The sequence below is a fragment of the Emys orbicularis genome, chromosome 24 (assembly GCF_028017835.1).
Source record: "Emys orbicularis isolate rEmyOrb1 chromosome 24, rEmyOrb1.hap1, whole genome shotgun sequence".
NCBI classification, from domain to species: Eukaryota; Metazoa; Chordata; order Testudines; family Emydidae; genus Emys; species Emys orbicularis.
This window is the reverse complement of record NC_088706.1, coordinates 15,592,162-15,617,505: the sequence shown is the minus strand read 5'-3', so window position 1 is coordinate 15,617,505 and position 25,344 is coordinate 15,592,162. Positions and strand designations below refer to the sequence as shown.

Below are 25,344 nucleotides of genomic sequence, written 5' to 3'. Positions count from 1 at the left end.
GGGGTCCTGCCGGGGGCGCCTCTATGGCTTTTTCTGCAAGCGTCTCCTACGCAGAGCTGGGGGCAAAGGGCTCGTTCAGCATCCTTCTCTGGGGGCTGTAATCACCGACGCCCAGGGATCCCGCGTCAGAGCCTCACAACTGGGAATTAAGACGGCTTGGCAGAGGAAAGGGGCCGGGATTGTGTCTTTTCATTTGAAGAGCAATTTCCAGGCAGCTGCGTCTGCACCAGCCACTCCCTCGATTTAAACAAAACTTAGGGGTGGGGGGATGACAGCCTTTCCATGTGCTCTGCGTCCCCTGCTAGTGAATAACAGCCTGCGGGTTTCACACACAACAGCCCTTCCCAGAAAGTGTTTTTTTAATTTCACCATCATTTATCCCCTCCTGAGACAGGTGCTTAAGGAGCATTTTCTTCCAGAATCAGGCAGAGAAACTCTTTCTGCACAAAATTCATTTTCTGTTGAGAAACAACAATTTGGCTGCCCCGGCAATTGGCTCAGGGACGCTCACCCCAGCGCTTCCCGGGATGCCCAGAGCACATCGCTCCCCAGCCGCTGCACCTTTAGGTGCTCGATTGTACCTGCCCAGGGCCGCGGCTCAGCCCGGATTCCTGGCTTTCAACCGGAACGTGCAGACAATGCCGAGCGCCGGTGGCATTTGCATCTGATGATGCAGAGACAGGTTGCGAGGTCCCACTCCGGCAGGGGACAGCTTCCTGACTGATTCTGTGGGCGTTTCTATAAAGTCTTTGATTACTCATCACGGAGCAGGGGGTTAGTGCAAACTTCTCGAATCGAAACTGAGCTACAGGAGCCACATCCATTGCACAACCTCCCCACCCCCCGCACACACACACACGCACATGCACACGGGCCTCTGTCCGCCATCTCGGTGGCAAAGGCAGCAAAGCAGGGGCCGGGGGCTGCAGAGCCTGGCTGGCTGACGGCGAAGGCCTGGGAACAGACTCTGCTTGTGCAAGTGCCCCGCGGTTTGAGTCTGTTTTCACAACACGGAAACGCGATGCTGATTAAACAGCGTGCAGAACAGAGTGGAGAACTAGCTCCCGGCAGTGGCTTTGCTAGTGCCAGTGACGATGAAATCAGCACCTGCCCTCGTTTTAATCAACTTAATGAGTAAATAAACAATGGCATTAAATAACAGCCTTGGAACCACTGGTGTGCGCACTCGCTGCCCATGGGACCCCGATCGCACCCCGGCTCCCTCACCCCACTCCTCAGTAAGATTAACGGCCTCACAGACGGGACCTCCAGTCTGCACCCCTCAACCCCCAATGATCCGTCTCCAGCCCAGAACTTCTGGCCAAGCAAGAGTGGGGCTTTCGGGAAGAGACACCCAATCCCGGGTAGTTCTCTGGGGCAGGGACTGCGCCATCCTAGGACGCCCTTTACCTCCTGCAGTGCCCCTGCACGAGCAGCACGCTCGACACCAGGCCACGGTGCAGGGAGGGGCCAGCCCCCCCCGTACAGCTCTGACATCCCCCCCTCCCCTAGCACCTCAGTGCCACAGCTGACAAATTGGAGGGAGTGCCGAGAAGAGCGACCAGCCCGACCCAGGGCTGGGGTAGACGGGGTTAGTTAGAAGGGGCTACGCCCAGGCTAAGGAGGGGCATGTGGTGGGGGGATCCGAACAGTTTAGAAACAGGGGAAGGGTTTGAACCCCCAGGAAGGACTGGGCAAGGGGATCAAATTAAGAGGGGAAGAGTCAAGTAGAACGTGAGGAAAGCCTCCCAAGAGACGCAGAGCGCTGGGAATGATCCCTCGCCCCAGGAAGGGGTGGGAGCCCCGTGGCTTGGGACGCTGAGCGCTCCAGTGAACGCACACACGAGGATTGGTCAGCACCGCCAGGAACCAGACGGAGGGGCCTACGTGGCTTTGCCCGTCTCTAGCTTCCATGATTTCAGGGCCGGCCAGTGGAGGCCTCGGCCAGTGGGAGGGGAGCGTGTCTGGGCCAGCGGCACTGCATTAACCGCCCACCACGGCAGGAACTTGGAAGCACCACCTGGCACGGAGCCACAGGCTTTGGTCTTGCAGCCGCGTCCAGGAAAGAGGCGCTCGCACCTGCTCTCTGCGCCAGAGACACTCTGGCGTGTTGATCAGTGAGCAGCATGGAAACCTGCCTTCAGTAACCTGGGGGGAGAAGGGAAATCACCCTTGGGGGGCGTCCCATGGGAAGGAAGGAAGGAGGGTCGTCACCTGGGATACTGGAACACATTCCCCCCGCTGAGGGAAGTAGAGGCTGGGGGGGGGGGGGAAAGAGGGCAGGGAGGGGTCACAATCTGGGTGGGGGGGAAATCACAGTCTCGGGTGATTCACAACCACTGTCTGCACACGTGGTCCGGGCTATGAACAACGGCTGCAGAACACTGCCTGGTGCACCAGGGCTGGGGGGGGGGGGGGGGGGGGCAAATGGAACTCCCGGATTCACGGCTCGTCTGCCCCAGTCCAGAAGTCCCTCTCGCCGGCCTGCATCCACCCCTATCTATGCAGGGCAGGGGACCCTCTGCCCTCAGACCCCCACACTGGCGCATGAGGGAGCCCTCAGCCATCTACATGGCACCCCCTCGGCCCTTGGACTGTGCTTTGCACATCTGGGGGAGGGGAAGCCCCCCATCCAGCCCCTTGGAGAACCCCAGGAGATTATAATGCCCCTGGTAGTGCAGCTCTTGGACTGGGGGCACATGAGCAGGAAGCCAAGAGCCCCAGTGCTAACCGGGGCTGCGCCGGGAGACTGCGCAGGTCCCTCCCCGCATAGCTTGAGCCTGGGGCTGTGGGGGAGGAGGCTGCACTGTGCACACCCCCGGCCTGGGAGCCAGCCTGCACTCCGGGCAAGGTGTGACGGCGTGGGAGCCCTGGCTCAGTCTGTGCAAAGCAGAAATGTGGGAGCCAGGGTCCCAATCCCAGGTTCTGTCGGGCACTCACCGCTCAGCCCCCAAAGCCATCGGAGAATGCTGCTACCCCATAGGCTATTCCCTGGCACTGGACTGGGCGGGAACGCTGCAGAAACGCACGGGGCAGAGCTAAGGTTGCAGGTGCATCTGCTGGCTTCAGAGCGCCTGCCCGGGCCACCTCCAGGCTCTTCACTTCGATTGTTTATGGACCAGAAGCGAACAGGAAAGAAGAACTCTCCCCTCCCCCTTTCCTTGCGACACACAGAAGCCATTTAAATACAGGGAACTTTGAGTTTACAAACCAGTGAGTCAGGGAGCTGGAAAAGAAATGCGGCCAAGTTAACTTCTGAGCAATTTTAACTCAAGGCCGTTTCTACATGAGCCAATCATCTTCCCCTCTCAGCTGAGTCACTGAGACGTGTCTGTCAGCGGAATTACCTGGGCCTGAGTCACAGGAGCACAAATATTGGAAATTAGCTCCTAGGGAAAACCATATTCTTGGAATGGCTAAAAAGATGCCAAGCTCTCAAGCAGGGTCCCCGCAGGACTCCCCCTGCCACCAGCCCCCTGGCGAGTTAGTGGCTTTGCTCTGGAAGGAAGAATCCCTCGGGGATAGCCCCAGACAGGAAGTTTAGCTGTTGCAAATCTATAGTGGAATTGGGAAAGGTTCAGAAAAGGACAACAAAAATGATGAAGGGCTGGAACAGCTTCCATATGAGGCGAGATTAACAAGAGTAGAACTCCTCAGCTTGGAAAAGAGACGACTCAAGGGGGGATAGGATAAAGGTCTATAAAATCATGACTGGTGAGGAGAAAGTCAATAAGGAAACATAGGCACCGACTCCGTGGGTGCTCCGGGGCTGGAGCGCCCATGGGGAAAAAAATGGTGGGTGCTCAGCACCCACTGGCAACCCCCCAACCAGAACCTCCCCCTCCTCCAGCACCTCCTGCCTGCCGGTGGACCCAACAGATCAGCGCCTCCCCCTCCCTCCCATCACCTACCACAGATCAGCTGTTTTGTGGTGTCAGGAGGCACTGGGGGGAGGGGGAGGGGGAGAGCGAAGGCACAGCGTGCTTGGGGGAGGGGGGCAGAACTGGGCGGGGAAGAGATGGGGCGGGAAGAAGGAGGGCTGGGGTGGGGCCTTGGAGGAAGGGCCTGGGCGGAGCCGGGGGGAGCACCCCCTGGCAGATTAGAAACTTGGTGCCTGTGTAAGGAAGTGCTATTTACTCCTTCTCATAACACAAGAACTAGGGGTCACCAAATGAAATGAACAGGCAGCAGGTTTAAAACAAATAAAAGGAAGTATTTCTTCACACAACGCACAGTCAGCCTGTGGAACTCCTTGCCAGAGGACATTGTGAAGGCCAAGACTAAAACAGGGTTTAAAAAAAAAAACTTGATAAATTCATGGAGGATAGGTCCATCAATGGCTATTAGCCAGGATGGGGAGGGATGGTGTCCCTAGCCTCTGTTTGCCAGAAGCTGGGAATGGGCGACAGGGGATGGATCACTTGGTGATTCCCTGTTCTGTTCATTCCCTCTGGGGCACCTGGCACTGGCCACTGTCAGAGCACAGGATCCTGGGCTGGATGGACCATTGGTCTGACCCAGTCTGGCTGGTCTTATGGCCACATGCATCCCCATGCCACTGGCAGAGCCCACGGAGACAGAGGAGCGCTGGTCACCATCACACCATGTGGGAAATGAACCTCAATATTTTTAAAACCAAAATGTCAAACTTGGCATCAGCACGAACCCCCAGAGATTCCCCCCACCCTGCGGGCTCCTGGCCTCTCGGTACCAAGGCCGTTCGTTTAGAATAGGGACCCCGCTGTGATCACAATGCAGCACATTCTGAGCGGCTGCAGCTAAAGATCAAAGTCTGACAGGTGACATTTTTCACAGACTTGTTATTTGAAATTCAGCGGAGAACCATCTATGCAGCTAGTTCTGGATATCTGAGCAGCTGGGCGCAGTTACCGGGGGTCTGGGGTCCGAGCAGGGACTGGGGTGTGATTGGACCCTCAGTGGCTTTATTCTGCTCCTTCCTGACTATCCAAGCAGCACTTGGAGAATCTAACTTCCAGGGCAACTCTCAGGAGGGCAAACACAAATCCCACTCACACTCCGTGACAGTCTGTCTATCCCAAGTCTGGCCAATCAACCCTCAGAAATGGAAGCCAATCTCTGGTTCAAATGCAGCTGGAAAACAAAACACCCAGCACCAGGCCAGGCCTGTGCTAAACCCCAGCTCACACTTTGCCGTGGCCGCTGCTTCCCCCCAGTCCCTGGAGAAAACCCGCCGGCCAGACCCAAGCAGGGATCACCCAGGACGGGCTGAGTCCGATGGCTGGACTCTGGCGCTCCAGAAAAAGCCCTGCTCAGTCAGCTCTATCCTGGCTCTACTTGTCCTTCCAGCTCTGCCTAGCAGGGCTGCGCTTCTCCGGCCACCTGCTGGGCTCCGCACACAGTGGGGCACGGGAGAAGGGCCTCTGGTCACCCTGGGCCGCTTCCTCTAGGACTGTCACTCCTTTGTAAACATGGAGCCCCGCTGCCGAGCGGGGGAGAGGCCATCACATCCCTGGTCGGAGGGAGAAAGGTGTCACGGAGTCCCCGGGCGACGCTCTGGAACTGCTCCCCACAAAGCCAGGCAGGACTTTGGGGAGCCTCCTCTCCCTCGGAGCAGACTGTCTTCAGGGCAAGAAGCTCACACGGCTTCACCTTCGTGGGTCTCTCCTTGGAGCCAGTGGCGTAGCCAGGGTTGCTGCCGAGGAGGAGCGGCGGAGAAAAAAGGCGCATGTCCTTCGGCGGCCCTGCGCATGCGCCGAAATGCTGCCGAAATCACGGACGAGGGGAAAAGGTGCCACTTGGGAAATTCTGGGCTCGGGGGAGCAGGCGCTCCCCCTGCTCCCTCCCTAGCTACACTACTGCTTGGAGCATTCAGCATATGCCCCTCCGTGCGCTTCCCACAGCGAGTCTGCCCAGGCGGGGTCCTGGGGAAGCCAGAGGGTCCTGCACGCACCCCCAATTCGCAGTCAGACATGACTCTTAGCCAGCCAGTAAAACAGAGGTTTATTAGATGACAGGAACAGGGTCTAAAACAGAGCTTGAGGTACAGGGAACAGGACCCCTCTGCCGGGTCCATTCTGGGGCCCAGCGAGGCAGACAACCCAATCTGCCCTCCCTTCCCATCCCCAGCCAGCTCCCAACTGAAACCCCCTCCAGCCCCTCCTTTCTGGCTTTTGTCTCTTTCCTGGGCCAGGAGGTCACCTGATCTCTTTGTTCACCTTTAGCTATCCCCTTGCAGGGGGGGAAGGCCCCCGCCATTTGTTGCTAAGAGACAGATTGCTGGCCATTTATGCACAGTGGAGACTTAAGAAATGCATAGGGGAAACTGAGGCACCCACACAGTATTCAGAGGAAACATTAAGAACAGTCCCACTTCGTCACAAAAGGGCACAGTACTGTCCCTGTGCACGGAGGTGCCAGGCTTGGATCTCAGACTAGGAAATGCCCCAGCATCCAGGCTGCATGTCTGCAGCCAATGTAATCCCCACGCTACAGGCCTGGAGCGACGTGTGGGTGAAATCCAGCCCCCTGACGCTGGGTCTCAGAAAAGAGGGTATAAATGCGGCGAGCGAGTGAGTGCCTAGCTAGCAATGCCAAAAGTATGCACGCTGGGTGACGCCCGGCTGCACTGCCATCCTGGCAAAACTCTCATTGACCTCAGGGCGGCCAGGCCTTCACCCGCGCAGCCCACCGACCTGCCTAGCAGCACGGCACTCGGCCCAGGACAGGCATTGCGACTAACGGCGAGACAACCTTAGCCAAGCCTTCAGCAACCTGGAACCAGCCCCTCCAGAAGCGGATTTCTTGGCAGATGCCCCTGCAATGTACAGATGGAGGGCGGGGGGGGGGGCGGGGGGGGGAGGTTGCTAACAGACAAAAATAATGACACCCTTTGCTCCTTCACAGGAGGCTGATCAGTCTGATTAGCTGATTTACCAGAAGACTCCGTGGTTGTGTTGCTGGATACACAGACTGTAAAACAGAACAAACAAACCCAAACCCACCGGCTGCTGTTTACCAGCCCTGCAGCCCCAGAGTGGAAGGATTTGATTTCCAGCCCAGCTGAGCCACCATCAATCTTATTCATGCAGCAGAAACAAAATAAATATTCCAAAGCGGCCGCCGAGGAATTAATTTCTACAGGGATCCTCATTTGTTCGGTCTGACAGCGGTTCCCTCCTAGCCCGCTCCGTCCTTAGTCACTAGTGGGACTGGGGGAGAATTCCTAATGCCCGGCCCCGACCCGGCCCCTTCCCCGCGGAGCAGCTCGCTCTGCACTTTCACTGGGACACGAGAGGTTCCTGGCTGCGGGGACAGATCGTGCCGGATCAGCGCGCAGCGGGGAAAAGAAAAGAGCTGCTGGCTCGGATTTTTCTTGGGGCTTGATTTCCGGCCGGGGCTTTGGGTCTCTGCGCTGGCCAAGGGCTCTCCGGGGCTGCCTCTCCCAGGCTCCGGGTACAATTCCTTCCATCCCCACTTACTGAGATCTTTGTTCGGGTTCGCGCGGGCTCGGCTCACCCCCAGCTGGTGGAAGTGCAGCGGCTCCGCTCGCCGGCAGGCGGAACGCCCCGTAACGCCCCGCAGCCAGCCCGGCTCAGGCGTTACACGTGCCCTAGGCCGGGCCGGCTGGATAACGCCTTGTCCAGCCCTGGGGCGCGGAACCAGAGCTGGGGACGGAGCGGGAAGGCGGCTGAGCCCCGGGACACAGAGACACTTCACCCCTTAGTACCCGGGGCTCCGGATCCACCCCCCCAGGGCCCCCCAGCCCGGGGCTCCGGACCCCGCCCCAGCCCGGGGCTCCGGACCCCCCCCCAGCCCGGGGCGCGGCTCTTACCGGCGCTGCAGGGAGCAGGGCCAGGACATCCTGGGCTGCCGGAGGCCGGGCCGGGGCGCGCCGTCCGGGGCGCGGCGGAGCAGGTACCGCTCGGTGTCGGAGTGGAAGCGCTGCTGGATGCGGATGTGGGTGCGGGGCTGGCGCCACAGGTGCTTGGGGGGCTTGGCCGTGCCGGCCCCCTCCCGGCTCAGCTCCATGGCCCGGGCCCGGGGCGCTGTCCGCCCGCCGGGTGCTGAAGCGGCTCCGAGCGCCGGGAGCCGCCCCCGGAACCGGCAAGTTCCTGGGAGCTGCGGGAGGACGCGTGGCCCCGGCCGGAAACTTTCCCGGCTGCGCCCCGCCGGCCAGCGCCCGCCCCGGCCCCTTCGCTTGTCCCCGGCCGCCGGGCTCCGCAGCGGCTGCAGCGCGCTCCGACAGGCCGGTTATATAGCGGAGCGGAGCGGAGCTCGGCGCAGGTGCGGGGGAAGCGCTAACCCCGCCCCGCCCCGCCCGCAGCCAGACCCGAGGCGCTGGGCGCGGCCATCCCCGGGGCCTCGGGCCGGACTGGAAGCTCCCTGGGGCTGCTGGGTCCTGCCTCCACCCACCCACCCACCAGCGCCGGGCCATGGCCCGGGGCCGAGTCGGCCACCCTGGAGGGGCTTGGGGAAGGGGCGGGGGCTGCTCCCGGGCCAGGCTGGGCCCCCCCCATCGCTGCCAGGCGCCGCCCGCCATGAAGGGACAGAGACACTTTTCATTGGGCCAAACCCCAACCCGGACCCCTCTGCCAGAGACCTCCCCCTCCCCCCGCCCAGCAGCCAGGCGCTGCTCGGAGCTGGACAGACGCTGGGGGGAGGGGAGATGCAGGGCCCAGCGGGATGGGATGGGGGGAGATGCAGGGCCCAGCGGGCTGGGGGCAGGGGAGATGCAGGGCCCAGAGGGATGGGATGGGATGGGATGGGGGGAGATGCAGGGCCCAGCGGGCTGGGATGGGGGGAGGGGAGATGCAGGGCCCAGCGGGATGGGATGGGGGGAGATGCAGGGCCCAGCGGGCTGGGATGGGGGGAGGGGAGATGCAGGGCCCAGTGGGATGGGATGGGATGGGGGCAGGGGAAATGCAGGGCCCAGCTGGATGGGATGGGGGGAGATGCAGGGCCCAGCGGGCTGGGATGGGGGGAGATGCAGGGCCCAGCGGGATGGGATGGGGGGAGGGGAGTTGCAGGGCCCAGTGGGATGGGATGGGATGGGGGCAGGGGAAATGCAGGGCCCAGCTGGATGGGATGGGGGGAGATGCAGGGCCCAGCGGGCTGGGATGGGGGGAGATGCAGGGCCCAGCGGGCTGGGATGGGGGGAGGGGAGTTGCAGGGCCCAGTGGGATGGGATGGGATGGGGGCAGGGGAAATGCAGGGCCCAGCTGGATGGGATGGGGGAGGCAGCCCAGTTGCTCTCACACCCACAGCATCAGGGGGCTGGCCAGGCCAGAGTGCACTGAACATAAGAACGGACACACTGGGTCAGACCAAAGGTCCATCTAGCCCAGTATCCTGTGCTCTGACAGTGGCCAATGCCAGGCGCCCCAGAGGGAATGAACAGAACAGGGAATCATCAAGTGATCCATCCCCTGTCGCCCATTCCCAGCTTTTGGCAAACAGAGGCTAGGGACACCATCCCTCCCATCCTGGCTAATAGCCATTGATGGACCTACCCTCCATGAATCTATCTCGCTCCCTTTTGAACCCCATTACAGTACTGGCCTTCACAACACCCTCGGGCAAGGAGTTCCAGAGGTTGACAGAGCATTGCGTGAAAAAATACTTTCTTGTGTTTGTTTTAAACCTGCTACCTATTAATTTCATTTAGTGGCCCCTTGTTCTTGTATTATGAGAAGGAGTAAATAACACTTGCTTATTTACTTTCTCCACACCAGTCATGATTTTATAGACCTCTATCATATCCCCCCTTAGTAGCCTCTTTTCCAAGCTGAAAAGTCCGAGTCTTATTAATCTCTCCTCAACAGGAAGCCATTCCATACCCCTAATCATTTTTGTTGCCCTTTTCTGAACCTTTTCCAATTTCAATATATCTTCTTTGAGATGGGGCGACCACATCTGCATGCAGTATTCATGATGTGGGCCGTACCATGGATTTATCTAGAGGCAACATGATATTTTGTCCTATTATCTATCCCTTTATAGATTCATAGATTCTAGGACTGGAAGGGACCTCCAGAGGTCATCGAGTCCAGTCCCCTGCCCGCATGGTTCCCAATCTTAATGATTCCCAACATTCTGTTCGCTTTTTTGACTGCTGCTGCACATTGAGTGGATGTTTTCAGGGAACTATCCACAATGACTCCAAGATCTTTCTTGAGTGGTAACAGCTAATTTAGACCCCCATCATTTTATATGTACAATGGGGATGATGCTTTCCAATGTGCATTACTTTGCATTTATCAACATTGAATTTCATCTGCCATTTTGTTGCCCAGTCACTCAGTTTTGTGAGATCCTTTCATAGGTCTTCGCAGTCTGCCTGGGACTTAACTATCTTGAGTAGTTTTGTATCATCTGCAAATGTTGCCACCTCACTGTTTACCCCTTTTTCCAGATCATTTATGAATATGTTGAATAGAACTGGGCCCAGTACAAACCCCTGGAGGACACCACTATTTACCTCTCTCCATTCTGAAAACTGACCATTTATTCCTACCCCTGGGGTCTGTAACTTCCATGGCCAGAGGCCAGGGCCGGGCAGAGGGGCCTCAGGAGCAGATCCTGCTGCTGTGCCCCGTGCTCTGCCTGGCCCCATGGGCGGGAGGGACAGGGCGGCGCCAGGCTGCACTGCCCACGCTCCTGCTCCGTCAGCCACGCTGGGCCTGCTGGCACTGGGCTCAATTCAGGAGACCCCCTGGCCTCCGTGAAGGAGAGCCAGCGGCAGAACCAGGCTCAGGCATCGCACGTCCTTCGCTGTCCCTCGGCCAGCGCCTGTGCCCCGCTGCCCCTGGGCTCCACAGGCAGCCTGGCGCTCTGCATGAACCTGTGTGATGAAGTGGGACTGTTCTTAATGTTTCCTCTGAATACTGTGTGGGTGCCTCAGTTTCCCCAATGCATTTCTTAAGTCTCCAGTGTGCATAAATGGCCGACAATCTGTCTCCTGGCAACAAATGGCAGGGGCCTTCCCCCCCTGCAAGGGAATAGCTAAAGGTGAACAAAGAGATCAGGTGACCTCCTGGCCCGGGAAAGAGACAAAGGCCAGAAAGGAGGGGCTGGAGGAGGTTGCAGTTTGGAGCTGGCTGGGGACGGGGAGTAAGGGCAGACGTGGGTGTCTGCCTCGCTGGGCCCCAGACTGGACCCGGCTGAGGGGTCCCGTTCTCTGGACCTACAAGCTCTGTCTTAGACCGTGTTCCTGTCATCTAATAAACCTCTGTTTTACTGGCTGGCTGAGAGTCACGTCTGACTGCGAAGTTGGGGGTGTGTGCAGGACCCTCTGGCTGCCCCAGGACCCCGCCTGGGCGGACTCGCTGTGGGAAGCGCACGGAGGGGTAGAGGATGCTGAATGCTCCAAGGTCAGACCCAGGAGGTGAAGCCGTGTGAGCTTCTTGCCCTGAAGACAGTCTGCTCCGAGGGAGAGGAGGCTCCCCAAAGTCCCGCCTGGCTTTGTGGGGAGCAGTTCCAGAGCGTCGCCCGGGGACTCCGTGACAGTCTGTTAGTCCCATTGGTGCTCACAGGCTGAGGTGATGGATTAAGGCTTCGGGGAGGGGGCAGGCCCCCGGCCCCAGACCTACGCAAGAGCCTGGTCCTTTGCTCTTCAGCGAGCTGAGATGTGACTGTGCCCATGCTGAGCTGCAGCCTCTCCGCTAGGGCCTGCAGCGGCCTCCCCTGGGGAGACAGGCAGAGCCACGCTGGGCTGTGGGGGTGTCGAGTGAAATACTGACAAAGGTGCCTGGCCTGCTGCCTTCAACGGGAATCACGTGCTGAGCTCCAGTGCACACACACGGCTCATCGGGGTCCCGCCACGTGCATCCCTCCCCCTGGTTACCGGGGCTGGGCAGGCGTGAACGCGCCATCACCCCTCTTGGCGTGAAAGACTTCCCCCAAGGACGGGACACAGCGAAGCCCAGCAGCTCCGGGGGACTCCGCTCAGCCCTGCAATCCCCCTACAGACGAACAAGCGATTGGCAAGGATTGTGCTGAGGTGTTATTCCCAGGGCTCTATAAATACGTGCCCAGGGCTGTCGAATGCCGCGTGCCAATGAAAGCCCGATACTAAAGAGCCCTGCAGAGATTAAGGCTTTACCTTTGTCTGCTCATTATCTCAAATCTCCCGTCAGTCCCACTAGTACCAATACTCTGGACTCCACAGCACCCTGGAGTACCAGTACTCTGCACCCAGCAACACCCAGCACCCTGGAGTACCAGTACTCTGCACCCCACAGCACCCGTAGTACCAGTACTCTGCACCCAGCAACACCCAGCACCCTGGAGTACCAGTACTCTGCACCCCACAGCACCCATAGTACCAGTACTCTGCACTTAGCAACACCCAGCACCCCACAGTACCATTACTCTGTATGCAGCAGCATCCTTCACCACCAATACTCTACACCCCGCAGTATCAATACTCCGCCCTCAGCAGCACCCTGCAGTACCAGTACTCTGCACCCTCCAGCACTCTGCACGTGGCAGTTGTCACTACTTGATGCTTCAGGTAACAAAGGTTTCGACGCTCATATGACCAAGAACACCCGTATTTAGAGGAGACAGAATAAACACACATTGGTGGGTGTGAACTCTTCTGCTTCGGGATGGAAGCAGCCATTAAGGGATTGGGTGAGGGGGAGACATCCCTATTGGACAAGTTATTCCAAAATTAACCCCTCTCCCTGCCCAAAGTCACCCCCCCCGGTCTCTGGGACCAACCTGCTGTGGTGATTGCAAGCATGGTCGGTGCTATGGGATACACAGAACTAGCATGTTACCACCTGATGGAAACCCCAACACCTGTTGAGAGCAGGGCATTACCAACGACACACAGCAACACATTTCTTGTCTCAGCCCAAGCAGCTGCGGCACACAGTCTAAGGGATTTCACTCACAACATCCAGCACATCGGCAAACACCTGTGAGAGCCGGCACTGGGATCATGCCACTGGGCTTCACACATTCACTTCCACGCCCCTTGCCAACACCCCCACCCCGCGAGCGTCCCACAGACTGGCAACCTCAGACTTCTGTGACGTTTGGGTCAGAAGGCGAGCGGGTGCAAAGCTTTCCCGATCGGTGCCCATGTTTACCACCATTGTGAACAGCAGAGATCCGTCCTTAATTGTCCTGTTTGTTTAGTCACCATCCTCAGCAGACGCCAGGCGCACCCCAGCATCAGTGGTGGCTTTGGGAGCCTTTCCCCTCAGCGCCGCTCTCAAACTGATCTTGGGAAACTATTGTTATAACCAAGGAGCGATTTTGAAAGGAAATGATTTGCTGTCACGGGAGTGCGTCTGCCTGTGTCTTTGTCTTGACCATTGTTCCTCCCCGACCAACGGGCGGTGCTGTGCTGCCTGGAGGAGCAGGCTGAGCTCATGCTGGGGGCCAAACGGCTGCAGGGCTCCGGGATTTCTCTCCTCTCCAACGGAGGGGCACATGCAACAATGCAGCGCATGGCTCCCGAGCCAAAGCCAAGTGTGGTCAATGGGCAGAGCTCGGGCTTGGGCCTGACAGGAATTCCCGCACTGCGTCTGAACAGCCGCATGCCTCTGATGGGCCAGCGCCAGATTCTCGCGTGTTCCCCCAAAGCAACTTGTAACTGGCCCTGTTGGGAGCCAGGCCTCAGGACCATGCCCGGGCTGGTGCCAGGCCAAACGCAGACGCTGGACACAGCCTAGAGCTCTGGGCTCCAGTTAAAACAAGCAACGTGGCCAGACCCAGTTCACTGCCAGCCGGCAAAGGCAGAGGCATCTGGTCCTACAATCAGCACCAGGCTCTCGGAGACAAAATGCACAGCGGCTGTGGTTATTGCTCATTGTCTGTCCTAGGCACGGGAGCATGCCTGGCAGGGGATAGGTGGCAGAGGGCAATAGCAGAGCAGGGACATGCACAGTGCCAAGAATCCACCTCCCCTGACATTGGACTTTCATGTGACAGCAACCGCTGTGTGGACCAGGAGGTGAAGCCCCCTGCCAAGAGGGACTAGATCATGCATGGGGAAGGCCTACGTGGGCAGCACAGGCACCTGCTCCGTCTGAAACAAAGCAGCCACCCGGTCCTTCAGCAGCGCCGGCAGGGCGTGTGTGCAGGGCGCGCAGCCGCGTGGACATTGAAAGCATTTGCTTTATGCAGCGAGGGTGGGAGCCCGGCCTCTCTGAAGGTGATGGGGGGTTTGTCACCAACTTCAGTGGAGCCAGAATTTCATCCCATATTCGTCTCCCTGGCCCGGCCAAGTGGGACTCGCGGTTTGCCAGCGGAGGGGCGGGGGATGGTGCCATCAAGCCTTGGTGCAAAACGGGGGAGCGAAGCCAAAAACCACAAACAAAGCAGCCTCGACCGAGAGGGGCAGAACCGCCCCAAACTCCCTCTTTCCCAGCTGGGTCCCCGTCCGGGGAGAGCAGGTCACCAGTAGCATAACGTGGCCCCGAGCTCTGCTCTGTGAAAAGCATCCCTGGGGGCCCAGTCGTTTCCCATCAGCCCCATGAAAAGCAGCACCGATCCAATCTTGGCACCAAGGCCGCGCTGCGGGGCAGGGAAGGCAATGCGGGGCTGCTGCCACTTGTTTTTCTTGCCACAAAAAGAAATTAAAACCCAACAGCACCACCCCAAAATGTGCGTGAGGCAGGCGAGGCGCCGGGCTCCAGCACAGAGAAGCAGCCAGAGACAATCTGCTGTGGTGGAACAATCTCAATCAATATTCCTGACAAGGAAATTAAGAATGTGGCGCTGCGGGGGAGGCGGTGTGGGTCAGGGAGCTGTGCCAGGGGGACCACAGGCAGGAGGGGAAGAGTGCTCCAAATGTGGGATCCCCTCCCAGCCCAGCCCTCGGTGCATCTGTTCCGTCTCCTGGCCAAGTTTGAAAACTAAGCATGAAATATGTGCCGGGCTATCAGTGAGAGCTGAATCAAAGCAAGGCAATAGATTTTTGGGAACACATCTGTGGGGAATGAATATCAAGTAGGTTAGCCAGTCACTGGAGCCGGGAGCGCTGCCTGGGATGGGTGCCAGGCTGCTAATGAGCAGCAGAAGATGGAGGGGCCGCTGGCCGAGGGCAGGAGCAGGGCTCTGTTGAAGCAATCGGGCCCCCAGGCATGGTGATGTCACCATAACGGGTGGCCGGGGGCAGGCTGCGGGCATCACCCTGAGCTGCTCTGGGAGTGGCAGTTTGCAGAGTGTGTCCAGCTGGGTACGTTCCTAGTGTCCTGCAGGGGCTCCTTGGGGAAGTTTAGCCTCAAGACCAAGATTTCTGGTTTAACAGCAATATTGGACCGTGCTGTAAAATCCACAGGCCGGCTCTGGCTTTACTTCAGGTGCTGTCAGGAACTCTGCAGTCCTGAGACAGAGGGAAGCAGCTGGGCCACCAGAACCGTTTTCTGACCGCGATCCATGAGCACCAGCCCGGCCTGCTGTTCCCCACGCCCACCTCTGCAGTACCTGCCCACACAACTGCAGGAAGCATTGAGGTCCCTCCGCGCTTTGCAGCCATTTCCCCTCCCTGTGCCTCTCTCCGGCAGAAACCCCAGTTAATAATGTTCCCTGCCGCACACACCCCGGCCTTCCCATGAGCTGACACCCCCCCGTCCCGCCCTGCCCCACCCCTCCTCTGGGCACATTCCATCTCGCGTGTCTGCAGAGCTCCAGGTCCATTCACCGTGTTCCCTGACGCAGCGCCACTAACCGTGCTGGGTACTGGGGTCCAGGCCGAAATCCTGCTGGCTCTATGCCCCCCCATAAGGCTCCCCAAGCCCCCTCATGGAGCAGATGGCAATGGAGGAGCCAGAGCCCTGATGGGCCTCTCCACCTCCCTGGGCCTTTCAGCAGGTAGGGCCGGCAGCGCGGGAGCCGGGTTCTGCTGCCCAGGATGGAGAGCCCCTCCAGGAGCCCCCCAGTCAGTGCAGAGAGCTCCCCAGCTCACCCCATCAGGAGGGAGGCCAGGCTCTCCCCAGCCCTGAGGGGAGATCTCAAGGAGCACGGGGCCCACCAAGCACCCGCCTTACCGTAAGAAGCCAGGCTCCTGGCCGCTGCTCGGCCTGCTCTCTTCGATGGTGAACACGACCCTGGGGCCCTCTGGCTCTGGGGGCCTGCTGGCCTCGCTGAGTGCCACATGGCGGCAAGCCAGCGGCGGTAGCAGCGGGGTCCCCGAGAAACGCCGCTTGATGGCGTTCATATGGGGTGCTGTGCTGCAGGTGCCGAGGTCCGGGGAGTCTCTGGATCGCTGTGGAGAGAATGAGACTCGTTAGCTTTGCAGGGAGTGACGGGAGCTGCGCTCCGGCATCAGGAGCCAGCCCCACTGGCACAACGCACCACAGCTCCCGGGCCGGATTCCCCAACCCCCTGCTGGGCTGGACTCCCATGCTCTGGATGGGCCTCACCCCAAGCCCTTCATGGGCCCCCCCAGCCTGGCTCACTCCCAGGAGTGCAGGCTGAAGTGGGGCAGCGGAGTCTCTCCTGGGGCAGGCCAGCAGGCGTGGTGGCCCCGGACCCGTCCCGCACGGCTGAGGGGAGAGGCGGGGCAGGAGATGCTGCTGCCAGGGCATTGATCGACTCAGCGCTGTTCTCTGCAGCGACTGGTAGTTCGGTTCACAGAGAGCGACAAGGGGCGTGAGGCAATATACTGTCTGGGACTCACTTCTGGGGTGAGCGAGACAAGCGCCAGATCTCCAGCCCTGGAGAAGAGCTCTGTGGAGCGTGAAAGATTCTCTCTGACCCACAGACATTGGTCCAATAAAAGATATTCCCTCCCCCACCTTGTGTGTCTAATATCCTGGGACCGACAGGGCTACACCACCACTGCAAAGTACAGTTTGCACACACGTGTGCACCCCACACACACATGTGCACACAACCCCCCCCAGACGCGTGTGCACACAATCCCCCACACGCATGTGCACACAACCCCCCCAGACGCGTGTGCACACAATCCCCCACACGCATGTGCACCCAACCCCCCCAGACGCACACCCAGGCCTGGCCCTGGGCACCTGTATATCTTAGGCTCCAGCCCTTGCAGCTGGTCGCTGGAAGGAGGCAGGCCTGAAATTGCACTTTGCAGTAGCTGGGCAGTGAGTTAAGGAGCAGGCAGCCCTCAGGGCAGGGGAGGGGGCATCTACCACCGAAGGGTGGAGGGGGGGAGGGTTGGGTCACCTTCTGCTAAAGTCAAACCTGTGATCTGTCCCACCAGATAAGGGTCTCTCCGCCCCACTGTTCTGAAGGCTCCCGATCTGAAAACCCTGCGTTTGCATTCGGCGCAGACTGGTGAGGGGGGACCCAGTGTGAATGGGGCAATACTCAGCTTACCCTCCCTTGTCTGACAAGAAACCTGGTTTGGACCTTTGCTGGTGACCGACCCCGTCTCTGCTGAGGGGAGACCCCGCCCGTTGGGTCACGTCTACACTGGAGCGCTCCAGCCGTGCAGCCGTAGCGTTTCAAGTGTAGACAAGGCCACAGACTGTCACCCGGTGTCGGTACATTCACTTCGCAGTGATACGGACGAACGGGGGGACGGCGGCTTTCATCGGAGAACTCACGTCACTCGCCGGTGACCAGAACACACCCCCCAGACCCAAGCGATGCCTGCCAGCCCTCTGCCCCCTGGCCAGTTGGCATTCAGAGCTGCGTGGGTCAGTCCTGGAGCGCTTGCATTCAGAGAAAGGTGCGGCCAGGGTGAGCCGTTCCCACAGCAGCTTGTGTCTGGAGCAGGGAACACGTCAGTCCACACAGGGCCCAGCAACACAGAGCCTGCTCCCGGCTGGGGGCTCTGGATGCGGCTGTGACAAACCCTCCGCATTTCTCCAGCTAGTTAACTCAGATCACCGCAATTTCCAGCCGTCTGTCAATGGGTTACGTGTCTGCACCAATGGGGTGTGGCCCCGAGAGTCTGCACGCTGGGCGTGTCTGCACCCAACAGCCTGGGCCCCCAACCGGCCATGCTCGGAGCAGCTGCAGCTACGGCCCTGCTCAGGGCTGTCCCTAGGGCGGTGCAGGGCCCAGGGTGGAAGTGACGGATTAGTCTCTTCCGGGACCGACCGCGCCGGCCAATTGCACCAGCCTGCGGGGCCCCCCAAAGCACAGGGCCCGGAGCGGTCGCCCCGATTCGCCCTACCCAAGGGACGGCTCTGGCCCTGCTCCTGCCTCAGGGGCTGCGGCAGCATCACCCCGGCCCTCAGCCACCGCCCCACTGGCTCCCTCCTTCCCTGGTGCCGCGTCCGCGTCTCACCAGGAGACAGGGCTACGTTCCCAAAGGCTGGGTGACCTCAGGTGCCCGGTTCAAGAGACTCCGAAGGGGCTGGATTTGCAGCAAGTGCTGAGCGGCCCCTCCAGGGCCACGCTGGGCACCCCAGCTTGGTCACTCTTGGCAATGAGGCCTCAGCACCCGGCTGGCAGCAGGCTTGGAGCCTGACAGTCACAGCCCCGGAGCCCGGGCTGCAGTAGACCGCGGCGCCCGCAAAGAGGAGCAATAAAAGGAATAATCCAGCATCGCCTTTGCCAGACCCCCAGGGCAACTCAGCGCAGTCCCTGCCTCTGCCTGAGGCCCCCTCCCTCAGTCAGCCGCTGCCAAGCTGGGGGAATTCACCCTGGCTCCGGCTGGTCTCTCCCCACTTGAAGGCTGGTGATTGGCAGCCAAGGATTGGAGTGACAGACAGCACGGGCTGTGCAGCCTGCCAGGGGGGAGCCAAGGACTGCGGTGCTGGGGGGCCTGGGGAGTTCCCTGTGCGCCCCCCCCCCCCGGTTTGTACTTTTGTGCTTTCCCTCCCCCACCCCTGCAGTGCCCTGGATCATAGCTGTGCCCAGGAGCCGTGGGGCCCAGGGTGCATTGGCCATCGGGTGGATTCCAGACACCCCAGCGAGCCCCACCCCCCTCCAGGTCTGCCGCTCCCGGAATAACTCCGGAAAGGGCTCCCAGCTCCTCTTTGCCTGGCCAGAGCCCCAGGCTGCGGGTTATGCCTGCTTTCCAGCGTGGAGCAGCTCAGCCCAACGGAGAGCCGCAAACAACCATCTCAGCGGGCGAGGGGCGGCCCCACGACAGCCACTTTGCTGGAGTCAGAAGAGCCTGAGAGCGCCAGCCGCCAGCAGCGTTCTGCATTGCACCGCCTCGGGCGCAGGGACGAGAAACTCCAGCGCCCTGGGACAGCCAGAGAGGCTCCCGCCCCCCCCCCCCGGGCCACCCCTGCCCCCACAGCTGACACTCCACGAGCCCTGGGAGGAAAAGGGGCAAGCGCAGGAGTGAAATCCAGGCCTTCAAGCCAGCCAAGAGGTGTGCAGGGCTGCCCAGAGGGGGGGGGGGGCAAGTGGGGCAATTTGCCCCAGGCCCTGCAGGGGCCCCCATGAGAATATAGTATTCTATAGTATTGCAACTTTTTTTTAATGGAAGTGGCCCCCGAAATTGCTTTGCCCCAGGCCCCCTGAATCCTTTGGGCGGCCCTGGAGGTGCGGTGTGCCAGCCCCCAGCCTTCCTGCCCAGGGCTAATGGGCCCTGGGGGCTTGCTTGGCCAGCTGCTCAGACCTGGGGCCTGGAGAGCTGCATCTGGGGGCAGGCCGGGCCTAGACTGAACAGAGATGGGTCTGTGAAATCCAGCCCGTGCACAGCACAGCGGTGGGTGCTACAGACAGACTGGGGCGGGGGGGGGGGGGGGACATTCAGCCTGGGGCTTCCCTGCAGCAGCAGACTGGGGAGAGCCTGTGGGAGGCACGTCGCGCACGTAGACTCAGCCCAGCCTGCTGGAGCTGGAGCTGGAAAGCAGCCGGTGTCTTCCTGCCCCTAACCCCCTTCCCCGGCAGGGAGACGACAGCCTGGCTATTGTCTGAGGATCCTCCCCAGCCCACGGCACACGCCTTGGGCAGCAGCAGGAGCCTGGCTGGGATTCAGTCCTGGAGACGTTCTCCCCGGCCCACACAGTCAAGGGGGGGTGTCTCCGCCTCCTACCTGCCCCAGCACAGGGGCGAGCTGCGATGGGCATGTCCCCTGGGGCCCGGGACGAGGGTCTCAGCCGCAAGACCCTGGCTTCAAGGGCAGGCTGCTACTGCAGCCAGGGAGCCCAGTGGCCTCGGGCTAGTGCCCCCAGTCGAATGCCCGGGGATAGGGCATTGGCAGCGGAGAGGCAAGCAGGAGCTCTCCATGGTGCCGCAGCAGCACTGGCCCGGACAGGCACGCTCTGCCCTGCGGCACAGACTGCCTGGCAGGCAACTGGCCCTTTGCACAGGAGCGGGTGCAAGGCAGGCGCAGCGCTGGGCAGGTGCTCGCCGAGGGTCCCCCCGTGGCCTGGCGGCACGTTCTCTGGGTGCAGCAGAGAACGTGCCCCAGCAAAGCTCAGCACGTGTGGCTCAGAGCAGCACCTTTGGCTCCATGGGCCTGTGCTGTGCTGGAGCTGGCTGCTTCCAGTCTGCCCCCCCCCCCAGAAGATGGGGGCTCACTGGCTTGCAGGGGAGAAGCAGCTGGTCAGATGCACTTGATGCAGCTTCTCCGCGGGCGTCCTGATGCCTGCTGATTGGTCTGGGCAGCTGATAATTAAGTATCTTTCTTTGAGATTCTCTCATCACATCGACTAATTAAAAAGCCCTCTCAGAATAAATTGCATTGCCAATGAATGCAGACAAGGCTCTGTGGATTGATCACGGACTGTCAGCCCACACCCGCAGGGCCCAGCGACTGGAGCTGGGGTGCGCAGGTCAGCTCTGGCGGGAGCCCCTGGAGGGGAGTGGGGCAGAGGCAGGGGCTGGGAAAGCGGGGGTGGCTCTAACCAGAGCCTGTTCTCGCTCCTGGCCAGACGCATACAGCCCCAAATCAATATGTCGGGACCTCTGGCACACCAAGGGGCAGGGAGGGCATTTCAGGCGAAGGTGGCACAGCTGGCCTGGCACCCAGGGCTCTGCCCTGCGTATGGGGGGTGCCTGCTGGGGAGGGGGCGAGCAGCGTTTTCCAGCCTGGCAGCAGAGCTGCTTGCCCCAGGCGTGGCACTGCTCTCCCTAGGCAGCAGATGCTGGGGAAAGCGCCACACGGCCAGGCAGCTGCTGCCCCATGTGGAGCTCCCGGGGTGGGGGCTATCCTCAGTGCTGCCTTTGGAGCTGGAGAGTGGGCCCCAGGGAGCAGGAAAGGGCCATGGGGGGGGACTTGCTGGCTTAAACCCCCCCCCCCCAGCCTGAGGGAGCAGCAGCAGCAGATGGAGCCGTCTCCTGGGCATGGGGTGGCGTTTAACCACCCCCCAGCTTCGACTCAGCCAGACTCTGGGAATCGCACCCACGCCCTAGTGCCCGACTGAGCCCGTGGGTGCAGGCAGTGCAGGGCACTGGTGACACCTGCTGGCCACAGTGGTTCTCTGCCAGCTTGGGTGTCCCCTGGGCCTCCACCTCTGCAGGATGCCCTGGGTTCCTGATGCATGTTCAGATTCCCAGGCCAGAGACCAGCCCCGGGAGAAACAGCCCAGCTCGACCGTCAGTGCTGGAGTGAGTATCCGCTGCCACACACAGTACGTTGTTCCAGTGCTTAATTACCCTCACTGGTAACAAGTCACACCTTATTTCCAGTCTGAACTTCCACCTCCAGCCAGGGGTTCGTGTTAGACCTGTCTCTGCTAGCGTGGAGAGCCCAGCATGAAACATTCATTCCCTGGGTAGAGACTATAGACGTGGAGCCAGTCACCCCGTAACCTGCTCTCTGTTAAGCTAAGTAGCTTGAGCGCTTTGAGTCCATCGCTCTAAGGCAGGTTTTCTAGTCCTTTAATCATTCTCATGGCTCTTCTCTGAGCCTCTCCAAATTATCAACATCCTTTGTGAATTGTGGGCACCGGAACTGGACACAGAATTCCAGCAGCGGTCACAGCAGTGCCAAGTACAGCGGTAACATAACCTCTCTGCTCCTACTCAAGAGTCCCGTTTGGGCCTCCCCGGCTCGCATTAACCCTTTTGGCCAAAGCGCTGCATGGGGAGCTCATGTTCAAACGTCTTTCTACAACAGCCCCCAAATCTGTCACCCCACTCACTGCTTCCCCGGCTAGAGCCGCCTGTCCTGTAGGTACGGCTGGCACTCTGTTCCTAGATGTAGACATTTCCATTTAGCCATATTAAAATGACATCGTTTGCCTGCACCCACTTTACCAAGTGATCCAGATGGCTCGGAATCAGTCACCCGTGTCCCCAATTTGTAGGTCATCTGCTAAACTTGTCAGTGATTATTTTATGTTTTCTTCCAGGTCATTAATAAAAGTGTCAAACAGCACAGGGCCAAGAACCAATTCCTGCGGGACCCCACACCTGATGGACAATGATTGCTTATTTACTATTACATTTTGAGACCTAGCAGTTGGCCAGTTGTTAATCCATTTAACGTGTGCCATGATAATTTTATATCATTCTAGTTTTTTTAATCAAAATGTCATGTGATACCAAGTCAGAAGTATATCACAACACTATTACCTTTATCAACCAAACTCGTAATCTCATAAAAAACAAAAGGATAGCAAGTTAGTTTGACAGGACCCATTTTCCATAAACCCACGTGGATCTGCATTAATTAGATTACCCGCCTCTAATTCTTTACTGAGTCCCATATCAGCCACTCCATTATCTTGCCCAGGATCGATGTCAGACTGGCAGGCCTAGAATTACCTGGGTCATCCTGTTCACCCTTTTAAAATATTGGCACAACATTAGAAAATCACAATTAATGGTCCAGAGAACTCCTCAGCCAGCTCTTTTAAAACTCATGAATGGAAGTTACCTGGACCTGCTGGTTTTAAAAAGTCTGGTAGCTGCTGTTTAACATCCTCCTGAAATGCTAGTGAAATGGAAAGAGTGTTACTGTAGGATATGACTACAGCAGCTGGTTTTTCTTCCAAATACAGAAATATTTATTGAACATTCCTGGCCTTTTCAGCATTATTATTGATAATTCTACCATTTACACTTCGTAATGAACCAGTACCATTGTCAAAATTATTTTTGTTCCTAATAAACTTAAACTCCTTCTTATTGTCCTTAACTCTGCTGGCCATAGACATCTCCTTATTTCCCTTCGCTTCCCTTATCAATTTTCTACACTTCCTAGCTTTTGATTTATATTCATTACTATCAATTTCCCCTTAACGGACTTTGTTTCCCCTCTAAACCAGGTTGTTTTTTAACCAATATGTTTTATTTCTCAATTGTAGTAGTGTGGCTTAAACAAGTCCCAATTATCATTCACATTTTTATGGTTAAATTCTTCCTCCCAGCTGACCTGGCTCATAATTGCTTTCGGCTTTGTGAAATTGGCCTTTTTAAATCACCAAGTATGAGTATCACTGGTCTAGGCTTTATTCTGTTTGCGTATCATAGATGTGATCCAGCCATGATCACTTGTCCTAAGTTACTATTAATGCTGAGTTCTGTGATCAGTTCCTCTTTGTCTGTCCCGATGAGGCTGAACACAGAATGCTCCTTTGAGGGCAGTGGGTGACGAGTCCCCAGGCTGGCGGTAGTGAGGACTGCTGGGAGCTCCTCCTGGGAGAAAGGCCAGAGCAAAGGCCTGCTGGGCTCACCACTCCTGCAGTGCTGAGAAGCGGGAAGGGGAGGGGGTATCTGACCTTGTGCATGGGTCCCAGCTGCGATGGAGGGTTGCTGGGAGGGAGAACTAGCCTTGCACACATTGCAGGTTGCAAAGGACCCTTGTAAGAGGTTGACGTTAATTAGCTCTTATTTACAATGCTAATTGCAATAACACTGTGCTGGTGCCAGTAAATCACTCTGTTGAACAAACCTGCAGCCAGCTTGCAGCAAGCTGCACGTGGAGGGATGTCTGGGGGACTATTCCTTTAACTACCAAAGGAAGTAGAAGAACAAACTCGGTGGCTAATGAAGCGGATGGCGGCCTGGCACGGATAGATGCAGCAAGGCAGAAAGCACGCACCACGGCAGGAGACAGCTTCCCGCAGGGCCGCGAGCAGGTGCGGGGCTGGAAGGGAGCAGCTTTCTAGAGCATCAAGTTCAGAGGCTGCTTCTCTGCTCTTGAGCCAGGGAATCAAGGCCTGCAGTGTCCTTGAGCAGCTGCCAGCCAAGCGGGGCAGCCAGCCCTGAGCAGAGAAGAGGGGGAGCCCCGTCCACGGCCCTTCACCAACACCAGGGGCAAACCGCAGGCAAACCTTCCTTCGTGTGCGTTCAGCCTGCAGGCTCAGCGCTGCCCTGGGCTCCTCCTGCCCTTCCACTGCCAGGATCCCACCCAAGGCCGTCAGGGCCACCGCTCAGAGCAGGGGCAAACCTGAGGCTGGGCGAAGCCGAGGAGTTCATAGTCAGGTCCCAGCCAGGGGCAATACCAAGGGTGGGAGTCGGAGTGGGGGGGGTGAGTTCAAATCAAGCCAGGAATTCAAGAACAAGGAACAGTCATGGCAGCTGCAGAAGATCCACACTATTACCTGGATGCACCTTGGGCTTATATAGGGCAGGGAGCCAATCAGGCCCCTGGGGCTGCTCCCTGTCAAATCCTGGAGGCGGAACTTCCCTGTCTGTATCCACAGCAGGTCCTGGGAAGTGGAGCACCAGGTGGGTACAACTGCTGCTGGGTGGCAGCCTGGAACCGTCAGCTGCCTGCTAGCTCTACAGGCCTGGGTTCTAGACTACTGCTGCCTGCTAGCTCTACAGGCCTGGGTTCTAGACTACCGCTGCCTGCTAGCTCTACAGGCCTGGGTTCTAGACTACCGCTGCCTGCTAGCTCTACAGGCCTGGGTTCTAGACCTGTGGGGCTCTCTCTCCCCTTGGGAGTCTGGGGACACTTCCCATGCTGCACACCCTTAACTCTGCCTGCGTGGACCCTTGCCTTAAGGAGCCCCCCCAGGGAGCGCACAGAGATGAGGTCACTGCTTGGCGGGTGAGTCTGGGATGGAACTTCGCTCAGGAGGCGTTTTACATTCACTTTGCACTGGGGCAAAGGGACAGACGACGAGCTGGGGAAAGGCGGGTCAGCCCCCTCCCGTGTGTGGGGATACCCAGACAAAGCTGCACGTGGCCGTGCCCCAGAGGACAGCCCCGCCTGCGGCTCCCCCGTGGCAGGCTCAGGGCCTGAGCACGGAGTTGTTATCGCTGCTGTTCCGCACCGAGCAGGCGCTGCTCCACGGAGACGGCCAGTTTCACCTTTCAGTTACAATTGCGGTGCCAGCGGAGCGGGTGCGGCTGGCTGCGTAGTTGTGGCTCTGCTCAGGCCCCGACTCTGCTGGAAATGCCCCAGGCTGCTGGAGCAAGGCGCAGCCGCATCTCCCCTCCCTGGGCCACGTGCCGCTTCCAGGCTCACTAGCCCACTGCGACCCTCAGGCCGATGGGTCCAGCAACCCCATCACCAGCATTTGGGCCTGTGCCACGCGGTCTTTCCAGCCCTGACCCCAGTCAGCACCT

General features: G+C 59.1%; 1 protein-coding gene across 2 annotated transcripts in view; it reads right to left on the bottom strand.

Annotated features, from left to right (window-relative positions):
* Positions 1 to 25,344, bottom strand: part of PDE4C (phosphodiesterase 4C) — a 101,063-nt gene that overhangs the window by 57,359 nt on the left and 18,360 nt on the right. For both annotated transcript variants that reach the window (XM_065422382.1, XM_065422381.1), the window contains exon 3: positions 15,987 to 16,204. In XM_065422382.1, coding sequence (XP_065278454.1) covers positions 15,987 to 16,204 — 218 coding nt within the window. The remainder of the gene's footprint in view (positions 1 to 15,986; positions 16,205 to 25,344) is intronic.